This window comes from Tachysurus vachellii, chromosome 1, assembly GCF_030014155.1.
Source record: "Tachysurus vachellii isolate PV-2020 chromosome 1, HZAU_Pvac_v1, whole genome shotgun sequence".
Lineage (NCBI taxonomy): Eukaryota > Metazoa > Chordata > Actinopteri > Siluriformes > Bagridae > Tachysurus > Tachysurus vachellii.
Window position 1 is genome coordinate 8,317,446 of NC_083460.1, and position 14,405 is coordinate 8,331,850.

Consider the following 14,405-nt stretch of genomic DNA (forward strand, 5'->3'; position numbering starts at 1 on the left):
GAAGAGTCTCTGCAACACTCAATATTTAATGATGTCTCATGACGGTAATCCAAAAAATGCTCCTCATTTGGCACAATTTCTCTCAGCTCCGTTGTGTATTTGTCCCTGTTTTCCCTCAAGGAGTTGAAGAAAGTTTAATTTTGCGTTTCTCAGCTACTCAGCTAAACTCTGCACAGCGAATAGGTTTATGTTATCTATATAGCGTCCATTTCAAATTCAGGCGAAGGTCACAAAACTGCTTTTTCTTTCCGTGTCTGTCTCCAGTTCAGAGCAGGTAATTCACTGTACAACTGTACACACACACACACATACACACACACAAAAACAAACAAACAAACAAACAAACAAACGTAAAACATTTAGGAGTTCAAACACCTCGTTAACTTCATTCTTTCCTCTGCTTGAGAAGAATTGATTCCATTTTTTTACCACTCTCTTTGTGTCATCTGGCTCTGTATCCCTTGCTCTCTTTCTCTCTTTCACTCTCTGTCCCTCCGTAGCATTGCTCACAGAAAATCTGAGTTAGTGGATGAAACGTGCTCATCCTGCCTCCCTTATTTTTCCGCTCTGACAACAAGCATGTGCAGTCAAGGAGATGTACCGTTCCTGTCTTATTGTATATGTCCTGCCAGCGTGAATACTGCTGACATGTGGCACTGCTTCGTAGGTCAGGAGTGACGATGCTACTTAAGTGAGCTCAACACTGTAAAACAAAAAGTAATTTATAAAAAACAAAGAAAATGGGATAGGCTGAGGTATACGCCACGGCTAGACTGCAGTGGGAATCGATGCCTCCGCGCTGTCTCTGTCGACCCTTGCTGAAAATGTTTTATTACAACCAGCAGCTCAGAAATCCCCAGTGAACGAGAACACGCCAGCACATTCTCTAAATGATGAGCGAGAGAGAGAGAGAGAGAGAGAGAGAGAGAGAGAGAGAGAGAGAGAGAGTGTGTGAGTTAGAGAGAAAGAGAGAGAGTGCCGGGGAATAGATATGGACGTCATTAGTGCTGCTGCAGTCACAAATGCTGCAGTTTGTTGCTGTACTCTTGCTTCTGATGAAGGACCTGCGGTGTGTGTTAAGGCACACACTAAGACTGCGAGGGTGGACTGAGAAAGTGTGTGTGTGTTCGTGTGTGTTTGTGCGTGTTAGCTTGTAGTCTTCTGCAGAACCTTCAGCTATGAGGCAGAGTGGAGGCCATTTCAATTTCCAGTGATTGATCATAGCATGACAGTGAAATCCAGACAATATCGGAAAGAAGCTTGGAAACAGAAGGGCAAGAGAGATGGCAAGAAAAATGGAGAAAAACAGAATGATGTTGGCCAGATCCTGCTGGCACTGCAGTAGCTCTGAAGCTTTAATGCTCTGCACATTTTCTCCTTCACCACTTCCTTCTTTTTCACAGATCTTTTCCGTTTTCCTCACTGGCCTGAAGGAGCACGCTCGTTGCCTCCCTTGCCCAGCAGGTGGCTGAAATCCGCCAGGTCCATGAGGCCACGAGAGCCGTGCAGGACAGTGCGTGCAAGGCTAGGCGGATGGCCTGTGCCTGCAGCGTAGCGGTGTCCTGGGGCCGGGACGGCATGGAAGACGTAATTCTCATGGGTCCAGCGCAAAGCCTCGCCGGTGTACTCCATCTGCGTGCTGGGCGCAGACACCACGCGCCTCCTATCCGGGGAGTCTTGAGGCGTCATTGGATAGTTGTAGTCGCCCGCTGATTTGCGCAGCAGTGTACCCGGGCGTGTTCCATGCTCACGGTACTTGGAGAGAGAAACATAGCGCTGGCGCTCGATGACATCATCGTGCCGCCTGTCGCTTAGAAGCTTAGAGCTGAGGAAGATGGCTGAGGGTGGTGGCGGAGGACACTGGGTAGCTACCGAATTCAGGAAGGTCTGGCTCTGGTCCCAGCCGGAGCCTGAGTCAGAGAGGCGGAGAGATGGTGCTGGGCGTTTCTGCTGCAGTGGAGTCTGCTCAGGTGTAGGCAGCAATCCCGGGTCCAGATCCCCTGCCTTCGTCCAGCCGTTGGGCATAACAAAGAGTGTTTCCCCTTGAGGACGAGGTCGATCTGTCACGCTCAGCACAGAGCCACTGGTGCTTGGCCCCAGCATGCTGCGCTCTTTTTCGCTTTTCCGCTGGGTGCCCGATGACGAGGATTCGCTTCTAGAGCAATGACGGTGCTTCTGGCTCATAATCCAACACACTGCCAAGCCTGAGAGTGCCGCCCCAGTGGAGAACGCTGAAACAGCTGCCACTACCAGCAGGTTCAGAGTCACCAGGCTCTCAGGCTCATCTGTGAAACTCTCATGCAGCAGACCTGTAGAAACAGGAAACAACTGCATTAAACTTTTTTCTTTTTTTTTTTTCTAAGACCAGCATAACGCATGAATACATCCGTTTTTCTGTGTTTTCATGGACATTACCCACTTTTAAATGCAACATGACAATTCTGTGAATAATTCAACTGATAAATAACATCATTATACATCAAAATTGGAATAGATTACTAGACTGGAATCGATTAAACAAAGGTGGATAATCTGTTTAATAATCCGTTAAATAGAAGAATAATTGCCATGCACATTATCTTGTGAGAGAACAAAGTTTACGGGATGTTATAACAATTTATTTTGCAATATTTGAGGGAGGTAATATTGAAGTAATCACTTCTGGGAATACTGGCAGTACTGGCAGAATTCTGGCAGTAATCTGCAAATTCTTTGTTATTTTTCTGACACTGACATTTAAACTGGTCGTTCATGACTTGTTCTTCTTTTGTTATAGTAATGTGAACACCAAATTTGGCTCACATGCATAATTTTCAGTTACATTTAGATTGTATTTATATATTTAGATTATATATATAATAAGATCAATCTGCATTAAATATAAAAATCAATTTAAATTCTTCCTATTTAGTTCTAAATCTTTGCATGTAAACAGAAACAAAGTTTAAATCAAAGTGTACATAAGTAATATACATAATTTATTAGAAACATTTATAATCTATTTATTCATGTACATGTGCGGTCAGACAAACACATGCTAGCAGTGCAATGCATAAAATCATGAAGCTATCGGTGACACGGTTGTTGGTTTGATGTGAGTATTTCCGAAAATGCTTGATCTCTTCGGATGTTCGCACACAACAGTCTATAGAGTGTGAAAAAAAACAGTTCTGAAGCAGAAACATCTTGAGAGGTGAGAAGAATAACCAGACTGGCGTAATCAAACAGGAAGGAAACAGTAACTCAAATAAGCCCTAAAAGCAGAACTAACTCAAATTACAACTGCAGTTAGCAGAAAAGCGTCTCAATACACACATCTAACCTAATCTTGAGCATACTGGGTGTTACAAAAGAGGAAAACTACATCAGATTCTGTTCCTGTCAGCTGAGAACTTTAATCTGAGCTACATTATAAATCTTGAACCTGAATTGTTGTACTATTAATTCAAGAGAATAGCTGCAAATTCACTGCTAAGGATAAAAGAACATGAAGGTTAAAGAGAACAAGAAATTCAAACTCATCAATTTGTTAGAACAGTGTAAACATCTTTTCTCTGAAAACTCTGATCCGACCTGTATCAATATGTTACATAACAATAACACCGTTCCTTAGAAACTAGAATCTGGAAAAATACGGCAGTATCCGTAAGCATTATTTTCATAAAGTTTAGAGAGAGGTAAGTGTGAGTTTTGCGGATTTTATGAAAATGCCAGCATTAGTGGAGCTTCAGCAAAATGCCGACTTACTTAACCTTTAGAAGATTACCAATTAAAAAGCAATCAACCATGAGAACTATTGACTTAGCAATCACACCGCTTTATTAAGACAGCCGGCAATGCAAACTCCATCCATCAAGTGACTTGAAATTTCTATTCAAGTGATCAGCCATATAGAGACAAGAACATGTCAGTGCAGTCGAGGGGAGAATGCGTTACTGTGTGGATTAGAGCTTTGGAAAATACGTGTTGGATCTTAAATTGTTAAATGGTCTGCAGCTAAATACTCAGAATTCTTTCCATTCTTGTGTGCTGAAGAAAACAGCCCTCATCTTTCTCCGAAATATTTGAAAACGAATAGAAAAGATTGGCACTTGCGCATATGTTTACAATACTGCGGCAATACCCTGAAATATAATATGGTAGCTTTAAAATTATGTTTATAGATTCCAGATTCTTTTTCATTTCCTCTGTCCTTGCCCTCCCTTACTCTCTCTCTCGCTCTGGCATTTCCTGTAATCTCTCCTCTCTGTCGTCCTGTGGGATGTCCTTGATTTTCGCCACCATTTTCTCAATCCCCCTATCTCTTATCTCTTCTCCTCCCATTGCTCAGCCCTGCTTCTGCTATACCTCAAGTGCGTGTGCGTGTGTGTGGGTTCTCTGGGCTGACGGCCTTAGAAATGAGAAGCTATAGAAGGCGAGTTTTTATTCTGAATCCCATTATCACACATCCCGTCTGCCGATGGCTTTTGACTTCTGCCCTGCCGCAGTATTCACCTGCTATCGATTCAGAGAACACGTAATACCAATAAACCTTCAAGAAATGGTATTTTGTGAGGAATATATGAAATATAGCCACTGTGTGAGAGAAAATTGTCACAAAGTTAGTTCAATGAAAGTTCACACTGACACCCACACAGTGCAGTCTACAAAATGGATAGGATGGAGGAAAGATGCGTATATGAACAATAGCAGGCATGTAAAATGGTGCAAAGAAACATTCCCGCTGTTGAATGAACTCTAAATTAACTCCAGTCGGCCACAAATAAACACTTTCATTCAACAGTAGTGAGATATCTTTGTATGATTCAGGGTGTATATTATCTCTTCACACGCCTGTCTCTTTGTTGCTGTCTCTCACCACTCTCAAGTACCTTCAACCATCATCACCTTCCTCTTCACCTCAGTCAGAGTCCTCACTTCACAATATAGCTCTTTAGGGAGCATCTGAAGCACACTAAGAGACAACAGGGTATTACATAAAACTCACTCAGCTGTTCCTATTGTCAATCTTTCCTTCTACACCTCTCTCTCTAGCTCAGTTTTTTTTAGCTCAGAATTCGCTTTTAACGCCGCTCTCTGTAGGACGTCACTTGGTTATCTAAGGATGAAAGGACACGCGTTTTCAAGAACCTCAAAGAGTTGTTTTTTTTTCACCCTGTGACAAAACGAACAAAAGAGGTAAAGAAGTTTGAAAGCTGTAAAGACACCTTTGCTTTTGATAACACAGTCAGTAGTGGAAACTGAAAACTCTGTTGCTGCATCTGTTCTTAAAGTCTAACCCCCCTACTTTTTCAACATCAGACAGCATCAAGAACCACACTCGAGAGAATTACATCTCGGTCCTCAGCCCACGTTCGAGGTCACGGACACGGCGTCTCTTTGAAGTGAGGGTGCTCTTTGATGTGCGGAGGCCATAAGGAAAGCTCTACGGACTGAGACTCCACTGTATCTTCTACATTATGACGCTTTAATGGCAGTACAGACTCCACATCGTCCTCATAAATCAGGCTGTGAAGACAGAGAGGTGACCATTTTTAGGCCGCAACATTTCTTTAGCTGTCGGAGACTCCAGGACGGAAGCAAGGATGATGTGCATTTGTACGCCTCCAGCTTTGCTTACGTTTGGACTCCCGTGAAAAATGGGTTATTTTTCACTTGCTAGAAGGTGTTTAAGATAAATCTTTCATTTTCATGTAAGATATTGTTTGTTGCTTGTCCTTTTCATTGACAGTGTCAAGATTTATTATGAAGTACAAAACGCTTCTCAGTTTTAACAGATACGCTCCTACCATTATGCAGACACAATCGCTTTAGGCCTTAACAACACTAGGCCCTCTTAAAGTAATAACACATGCTGTACAAATTATATTTTCTACTTTTAAAATGAAAATGACTTCTGGAGAAAATGTATTAGATTTTTAAAAATAATTTTTTCCCCAACTTCTTTCACTTTATGAGCAATGAAGTTTTAGATCTAATATTATTTTAGTGCAATATTGGTCTATTATTTCTATTCCTGTCTAAGGTACAGCTGTCTGATAAAATTAAGAAGTTTAGAAAGAAAAAAAATGCAAGGAAAGAAAATGAAATGAATTTGTTCAATGCTACAGTTAGCCAGCAATCAATATCTTGTGTTAAACGTTTAATGTTGTTAACTTGTACTTTATTGGTTTGCTTTTCAAATCCCAGACTTGGTGTGTGTTCACAATGAACAGCTTATTTCTTTCCTAATCAAACATACTCTATTTATTTACATTTGCAATCAGTGAAAAATGAAATAAACTGAATAAAATTGGTAGCATAAAACATTTTCCAATAAAAACACCAGTAATTTGTTTGATGGAAACATTGTATTTCATTTAATATTAGAAGGTTATGTCATACGTTTGAGTTCATTTATAGTTATTTTTTAATGGGAATCATCTTATAGTCTTTACTTTGCCAAAGTATAAATTCCTGGCAGAATTCCAAACGTTTTGTTGCATTTCTTCCACATATGATCAGCATTTAGTGAAACCCACAAAACCCCATAAAAGCTCTGAGAGAGATGATAGAAACAAATGAAGACTATATGGTGAAAGGGCACAGAGTACTCTGAGTACTACATATTCCAATAATGCAGCTCAGCCACTGCAGCGAGTCAGCTTCCACATGCTAACTCTGTGCAAAGTGTAGCAAAGTGTGTTTGGTCATAACTGAATAGCTAGAATTATTATTAAATGTCTTTTTAATTGCTTATTTTAAATTATTCATTTCAAACAACACATTTTGTAAAAGGTCATTACATTAATGTGTGATATTGATATAACGAATCTGCTTAAATGAACAGTCTGGTCCATATGTAACAGTAACTCCTGTTATTTAAACAATATAAAGACTGTCATTTGAGTGTGTCTGCACATATGTAAATTTACACAAACTCTCTTGTTGTCACATCCAGGGAAGGAAGGAGACAGACCCGTACACAGGATAGCTTCAAATGAATGTGGTTTAATAAATAATAAAGACAACACAGAAAAAGACGAGAACTAAACCAATACAAATGACGAGACCTAACCTTGACTAAACGTAACCAATGATTCCGCGCTGCAATCGGCAACGCGGCTCACTTAAATACATATAACAATGACACACAATTAGGTGTGGAGACAGGGAGGAGTGAACGAAGGTGGGGCAGACACGTGACAACAACAACAACAATAGCACATGGTCAAAAGCCCGGGCTGATCCCTGACACTTGTAGGAGACGAATGTCTTTTTTTTTCATGAATACCACCATCCTCGTGTAAATTCTGCTGTCATCCATTTTGACAAATGAGGCCCAAGGTCGTGGAAAGTCCATGAAACAAGCTTCTGTTATCACTTATAAGTTACAAACTTTTCTGCCTTTACCATCAGCCTTTATTTTCTCTGTCATGAGGTTAATAAGGCATTGTTGTGTTACTGATAAACTGTAAAGGATTCTATCCTTAAGACTATTTTGGAAACTTTATAAGAAACTTTTTACCATTTATAAAGCGCTAACTCCTTCCACTAGAGAAAATTTACTGATCAGCTACACGTCATTAGACTGGGGGAGAAAACCAGAGTATCAGGAGGAAACCCGGAATCCTGAGGGTAACGACACGCTAACATGCTAATCAATAACCGTCTGTGACTCATTCCAAATAACCATCACCTCGCAGAAATTTACAGCGTATCAACAATTACACACATTTTTAATCTGTTTATATGGAGCATCTGTCATACAGGTTCCTGCATAAGTTACAGAAATGATAATGTATTAAAATCACACATTAATATAAACCTTGCAGCTCAAACTACTATCAGAAAACTGTCCCCAGCAATTTATCAACACCTACTGATCAAGCAGATTTGAGAATAATGTAACAAACTATAATAAACTAGTGTTTGAATAATTAAGAAATCAAACTGCGAAAGAATGCAAAAACCGCAAGAAGTGACAGCTAGTGGTAATATCTTAAATCTAGACAAATGTAGCTACTATTTTTATTATCATAAAACTTTTAGCATATTTTATTTCATTTTTATTTATTTATTTTTCACAAATTATACGTTTTGCATTTTCCTATTCTTTTGGTAGATCATTTGCTAGAAATGAATGCAAATTAGCAAATTAATCTGCCAATAGAACAAGAAAGTGTAAAGCTTTAATAAATAAATAAAATATGTATAGAAATAGGCTTAATAGGTTTATATTATAATCTTATACTTTATAATCTTAAGAAATACTAGATACGTTTGACTGGTTTCAAGATATTACCGTTGGCTAAGATGTCATTTTTTTTGCAGTGGTGTAAAATGCTGCAAGTAGTAAAATAAATAAAGAATTTTTCTGCTTTGTTTAACTTTGGGATATTCAGAAAGCCAGCATTTATGAACGTAAAACTTGATTTGGAACATAAGCTGTCTGGCACTGAGAGCTATATGAATCTGCTCTGCTTTTAAGAGCTTTAAAAACCAATAGCCAGATTTTAAAATCAATTTGAAATAAGAGATCTAAATAAGTACTTCTAAAGAAGGGAGCTCATAAGCACAGAGACTGCTCCTTGTTTATCACTCTCCCTTTTGTATATAAAGGCAACACAACTGATTAAAAAACACAAACACTCCCAGTTAATCCACATTTATGGTTTTGTCTAAGACAGCAACCATTATAGAATAGTTATAATGGAACTATAGTGTATGGCCTTAATAACCTGCTCCATTAACTTTTCATTTCTTTTGACACTGTTTGTATTAAACACTAAATCTGCAAACTGGGCATCAAATGTGAGACTTGCATACAGTTGATATTTGTTTTTGCTTCATTCTTATGTTTCATGTCCTATATTTATGGCTTCAAAATCACTAAATCCACACAACATGTCCTAGTGGTAAATAACGACATGAGCACTTCAAATAATCTCTTCAACAGTGGTTGATGGTTGTTCATAATTGTATTCTTTAACGCTTTTGTGACTCCCATTCAGAAAAAAATGTATTTCTATGTGAATTCTATGATATGTTTGTTTTTAACGTTACTTTCTAATGTATTTGATATTTTCTCTTGATGCAGCAACTAAACGTCATGTCAACAGCATGTCATTGTTGCCATGGCAACAACATAAATGTTTTGCAACTATAATGCATTGCTAATATGTTGGAAAATTCCATCTACCAAAGAAATTTGCAAATAAACACTAGCAGAAAAAAACCTTCTCACCCACATGATCTGCGAAAAGTTTGATTTTTCATGATCCACTACATCAGAAGATGTAGGTTTTTTATTAGTCCCTGGAATAATTAAAACCACAGTAGCAAATATGGCTTGTTCATGTTTTCTAACCAATTCCCTTTCCTGTAGGCACTTTTTCTGCATTTATTTCAACTTAAAACACCAACTTGAAACAATACTGTAAAAGAAGCTTCTATTTTATTTTATTCTATTTTTTTTTCTCCAAGAATAAAGTAGAAACATTTCTTTGATATTCTGTCTCTTTTTCTTCACAGGAGTTGCTCCAACTGCTGAGAAGATTTCCTCAGCTCTATAATCACCTCGGCAGGACTACCATGATAACCAGTTACGCCCTTCTGCTCAAGTGCCCTCAAAGCTCTGGATAGGAAACCCTGCTGCTGTTCTGTTCCACTTTGAGAACTCATCTCGGAATGCTGAGACAATTCGGAAAGCTGGGACGGATTTGGAATTCACACTTTTGGAACCCGTACAAGGTCTGACAGAGAGAAGCTTTGAGAAAGCACATTTGAATGGGAATTTAGGCTTTATATGCATTCTGTTTCTTCCTTACTGAAGACTGAAGACAATGTCTGTGGTGCATATTAATGTGTAACAAAACAGTAGTGCTCTAAATATTAATCTATATTCAAATTTAAACTCTAAACCAGAAGTCAGTAGAAGGTAGAAGTGCCAGCACTGTCAGCATGATGTGTTAAATGTAGCTCTGAAACTGTTATTCTGCTTGCTCATATCTGACTACTCTCTTTAGCCTACAATAAAAAGTTTCCACTCCTGATTCACATAACTCTATTCTCAGCAAGATGCCCTTTCTTTAAATTAAATCTGTTCATTCTAAATAATATATAAATCATCCTTACTTCTCTCATGTGTTCAGATATACCACTAACGATAGTGAGTTTAAATGAACCAGTTCTGAATGTTATTACTGTATGCTGCAATCCATTTATGCTTTATTTAAATTGTCATTGAAGAATTTTTGGTCCATCTTTTGTTGCAGGAAGTAAACATTTACATTACATTTACGGCATTTAGCAGACTCTTATCCAGAGTGACTTACAACTGAACAACTGAGGGATAAGGGCCTTGCTCAGGGGCCCAGCAGTGGCAGCTTGGTGGACCTGGGGTTTGAACCCATGACCTTCCGATCAGTAGCCCAACACCTTAACCACTGAGCTACCACATCCCCACATTACCACATTACCACATTAAACATTAATCAGAAGTATGTAAATATTGCCATGGCAACACCATTCATATGTTCTAGCTATAACACATTCTTAATTTATTCATCCACCCATTTTCAGAACTGCATATCCTACACAGTATCATGGGAAACCTGGAGCCTATCCCAGGGGACTCACGACACAACGCAGGGGACATCCGGGATGGGTTGCCAAATAACAGTGCACAACTGCACACTCATACTCACGCTACAGACAATTTAGAGATGTCAATCAGTCTACAATGCATTTATTTAGACTAATGAAGTAAACCAGAGTACCTGGAGGAAACCCTTAGGGCATGGGGAAAACATGTGGACTTTGTATACACTGGACAGTGGTGTGAAGTGTGAGGCAAATGTGCTAACCATAAACCACTGAGCACACCAAGCATTGCTAATATTTTGGAAAATTATTATTTTTATCACCCTCAGTTTGGACACACTACACCCTGCTTTAATTAAAACGTGCAGGTACTTTATTAGTCCCTAAAATAATTAAAACCACAGCAATGGTTATATAAATAGAGCGATTTCCAGTTTTCTACACTCTCCCTTCTCCCACAGCTAGAACAACTTTACAACACAGCCTCAGGAGTCAAGTAGAGACGGATTTAATCATGTTACAGGGCAGGCAGATTAATCCAAAATATAATTCAAAATTAGAATAGGAAACAAGCAGAGGACATGAAGTCAGCAAACAACAGTGGCAGGGATAATCCAAAACACAAAGAACCACAAACCAGAACAAGTACAGGACAACACAACTAAAAAATCCTATTAAAATAAATCTTAAAAACCTTTAAAAAAGTTTGAAAACCTATTTGTTTACTCAGAACTTATGTTCAATAGCTCCTCTGTTAACTAAAATGTGCAGATCTGGGGTGGCTGCGGGCTGATCATAGAGGGTTACAGTAAACTGGGATGTTTGATTCCTTTAAGGCATCATTGCTTTATGTGCTTCAATAGTCTTTTAATTTTTTTTTAAATTAAAGATCACTGGGTTTTGAATACGAGCCATCGAGCATGCATGCCTTCTAAAAGAGCAGCTGGTTTAATCCATCACTATGCCATGACAGCAAAAGTTGAGAAGAAAACTTATATAAGAACAATCTGCTGGGCTTTGCAGTATTCTGCCTTTGCTGTTGGCAGTGCTCCCGTTTTCTGTTGCTACCCCACCAAAATCGTGTAATATCCTTGTTATGTCTACGATCATAATGTAGACAATTGTCATTTTCATAAGCAAAGAAGATTGTTCAGAGGCAATATCATAATTTTTGATTCAATTTTCCTATTTTTCTTCCATGCGGTGATGTTTGTCTTTGTTGATATTAAACTGGATTTTACATTTCCCGCCATCACCATAAAATCCAGCATCTTTAACTAAATTATACTGGATTTCGATGCAAAACACACACTTACTAGCTTATATAAGCTCAATGCATACTGTATAGCATAATAATAGATGTGATGAACAGTAGAACATTTCATTTGATATCTGTCGAGATTTGTAGAAACGAGTAAAAATTAGATTTAAAACATTTGAATTTGAACTTTTAAGCTTATATAACGTTGCATTATATTACATTTTAATTCAAAAAGTAAAATTCATTTTAGCAGCCTGATTGTTTACTGAACTCAATTAAAACTACTTCAAGCTTTTCTTTCTGTGATGCGTCACATAAATGTTCCTAAACTTTTACTCTGTAGCTTAACATTCACTCTCATACACTTTGAATCTGTCACTTTCTGTCTCTCTCTGTTTAAACTCTCTCTCAGTTTCTTTCTCTTCCCCTGAGAGTGGTTAATCCATCTTGCTGCAGACTGCTGTCAGTGGTTAAAAAAAAGCTTGTGCAGAGCAGCTTCATCTAACAAAAGGGTGTACAGGATGAACAGGGGTTTGTGTGTTTGTTTGCATATGATGGAAAATCATATGACCTACATACAGTATGTTCTGCTAGTTTGGTGGCAGAGTTAAATGTTGAAAGCATGATGCAATTAGAGAAAAATAATCAATGACGTGGTAGCGTGTTGAGTGCAACTCATTTTTATATATCTCATATATTTTCAAAGGTGACACATAATACATTTTATCCATTTTGTAGTTACAGTTAATGTCGTGAGAAAGTCTGTGAGTCTGTGAGAAAAGTAAACAAGTTAGCTCCCGTTTTCACAACAGCTATAAAGAGGTCCCTTAACAGGCTTCCTTTTTTCTCTTTCTTGAAGATAATAAGATGCATTAAAAAAACAGCTTGTCATGTTAGCAAGAAAAAGAAGATCCTAAAGACTCTCCTGTGGCAGACTGTTATAGAACACTGACACTGAAGACTCCTTCCATAGACGTTAAACAACCATCTCCTTACAGAAAGCACCACAATTCCGTGTCTTAACGTCATTAAATGACATTGTGTTTATTACGCTTAGCCTCCGCTGTGGGTTGTTATTACAGAAACAAATTGATGAGTTGTTACCACAACAAACGAGTTGTTACTACAAAAACAAATTATTTGAACATGCACAACAAGCACATCTTTGGTTTAAACTACTGTCAGAATCATGCAGCCATGTGTAATACTATGATAAGCTGAAACAACTCACCCTCACAGTCTCCAAGATGTGTGGTGTTCCCATACTCAACATCCTGCACAAATGGGAGTCTATATAAAAACAGATAGAAAGAAAAACAGATATTAAACAAGGACTGAAATCATGATGACAACTTGTGATATGATATGATGAATCTCACCTGGTACCAGGTCTGAGGAGAGAACAAGTGCTTCCTCTGGTCCAGCCACAGTAAGGATCTCTAGATGAGATACAGTTTCTACACACACACATGCACAGACACACAGACACACAACTCCTGTATAAACTCTATTCTAATGCATAAGAAATCATTTGCAAACATGACATTATAAAAACTGAATGCGACACAGACAAATGTCACTGAGAAATGTGAGAACTGGCACACACACACACACTCGTCTTACTAGCCATGGGCCTCATAGATCAATCTTTCAGCAAAGATTGTGCAGAAATGTTTGTGTAAGATCTTTATGCGTAAGTACCCATAAAGTACAAGTTTTGTTCCTGACACAGCTCATTTACTTGTAGTGAAGCCCACAAAGCTCCATAAAAAACACCTGGGAGACCAAACGAATACTACAATGAAAGATAAGACAGAAAGGCAGAAATAAGTGAAATTTTTTTCACTCACTTCTATGACAATAAATAGCTAGCAACTATTTATAACAGCATCGAAATATAAAGACAAAATGAATCAGGTCTAAATGAAGCGAGGCCATGACAATAAAGGAGAAAAAAAACCTATGCAGTACGCAAGTGATCATGCACACCAAGCACATCACACAGGTAAACTGCTATTTTAAAGTAGTTTTAAGTGTCATGGCTGACATGCTAAAAGTGTTGCTTAGATTATGTTACCAGCTTTCATCCTGACATGTGCTAAATCTTACTTTAGTTGAGACATTTGTTTAAGGTTTATGGCTATGCGCAAACAGCAGCTCTTCATCTCTTTTTATGCCATAATTTATTTAGTTACAGCTGACAGAATTTTTGTTTGACTATATTTCATATTCTTTAATTCTTTCCTAGTGAACTAGGATGAGGATGTTTTTGATAACAATTCCAAAACCTCCTGTATGTTGCTGTGCAAGTTGCTCTGAGTGTCTAGAAAAGTGAAAATTATATGGTTTGAAGCCAGTTAAGTAGAAGTTTGCATTAGTTAGTTTTATGTGTAAATTTACACAAACTCAGAAGCACACGTAAGATATGAACATTTTTTCAGAAAATATTTTTATATACCATACATCTCTTGTGGGTAGGTTCTATCGACCTAATCATTAATGCAATTTTTAGAATTTTTTTTATTTTTTTTAACATAAGAGCTTAATTACAAAAACTGTA

At 38.1% G+C, this 14,405-nt stretch overlaps 1 protein-coding gene across 1 annotated transcript in view; it reads right to left on the reverse strand.

The window, feature by feature from the left end:
* Window positions 1-1,419: 1,419 nt before the first annotated feature.
* sema6ba (sema domain, transmembrane domain (TM), and cytoplasmic domain, (semaphorin) 6Ba) overlaps window positions 1,420-14,405 on the reverse strand; it is a 132,845-nt gene continuing 119,859 nt past the window's right edge. Inside the window, exons 15-17 of the mRNA XM_060871121.1 lie at window positions 13,225-13,302; window positions 13,077-13,135; window positions 1,420-2,309 (exon numbers count right to left, since the gene is read on the reverse strand). Of these exons, the coding sequence (XP_060727104.1) occupies window positions 1,420-2,309; window positions 13,077-13,135; window positions 13,225-13,302 (1,027 nt within the window). The remainder of the gene's footprint in view (window positions 2,310-13,076; window positions 13,136-13,224; window positions 13,303-14,405) is intronic.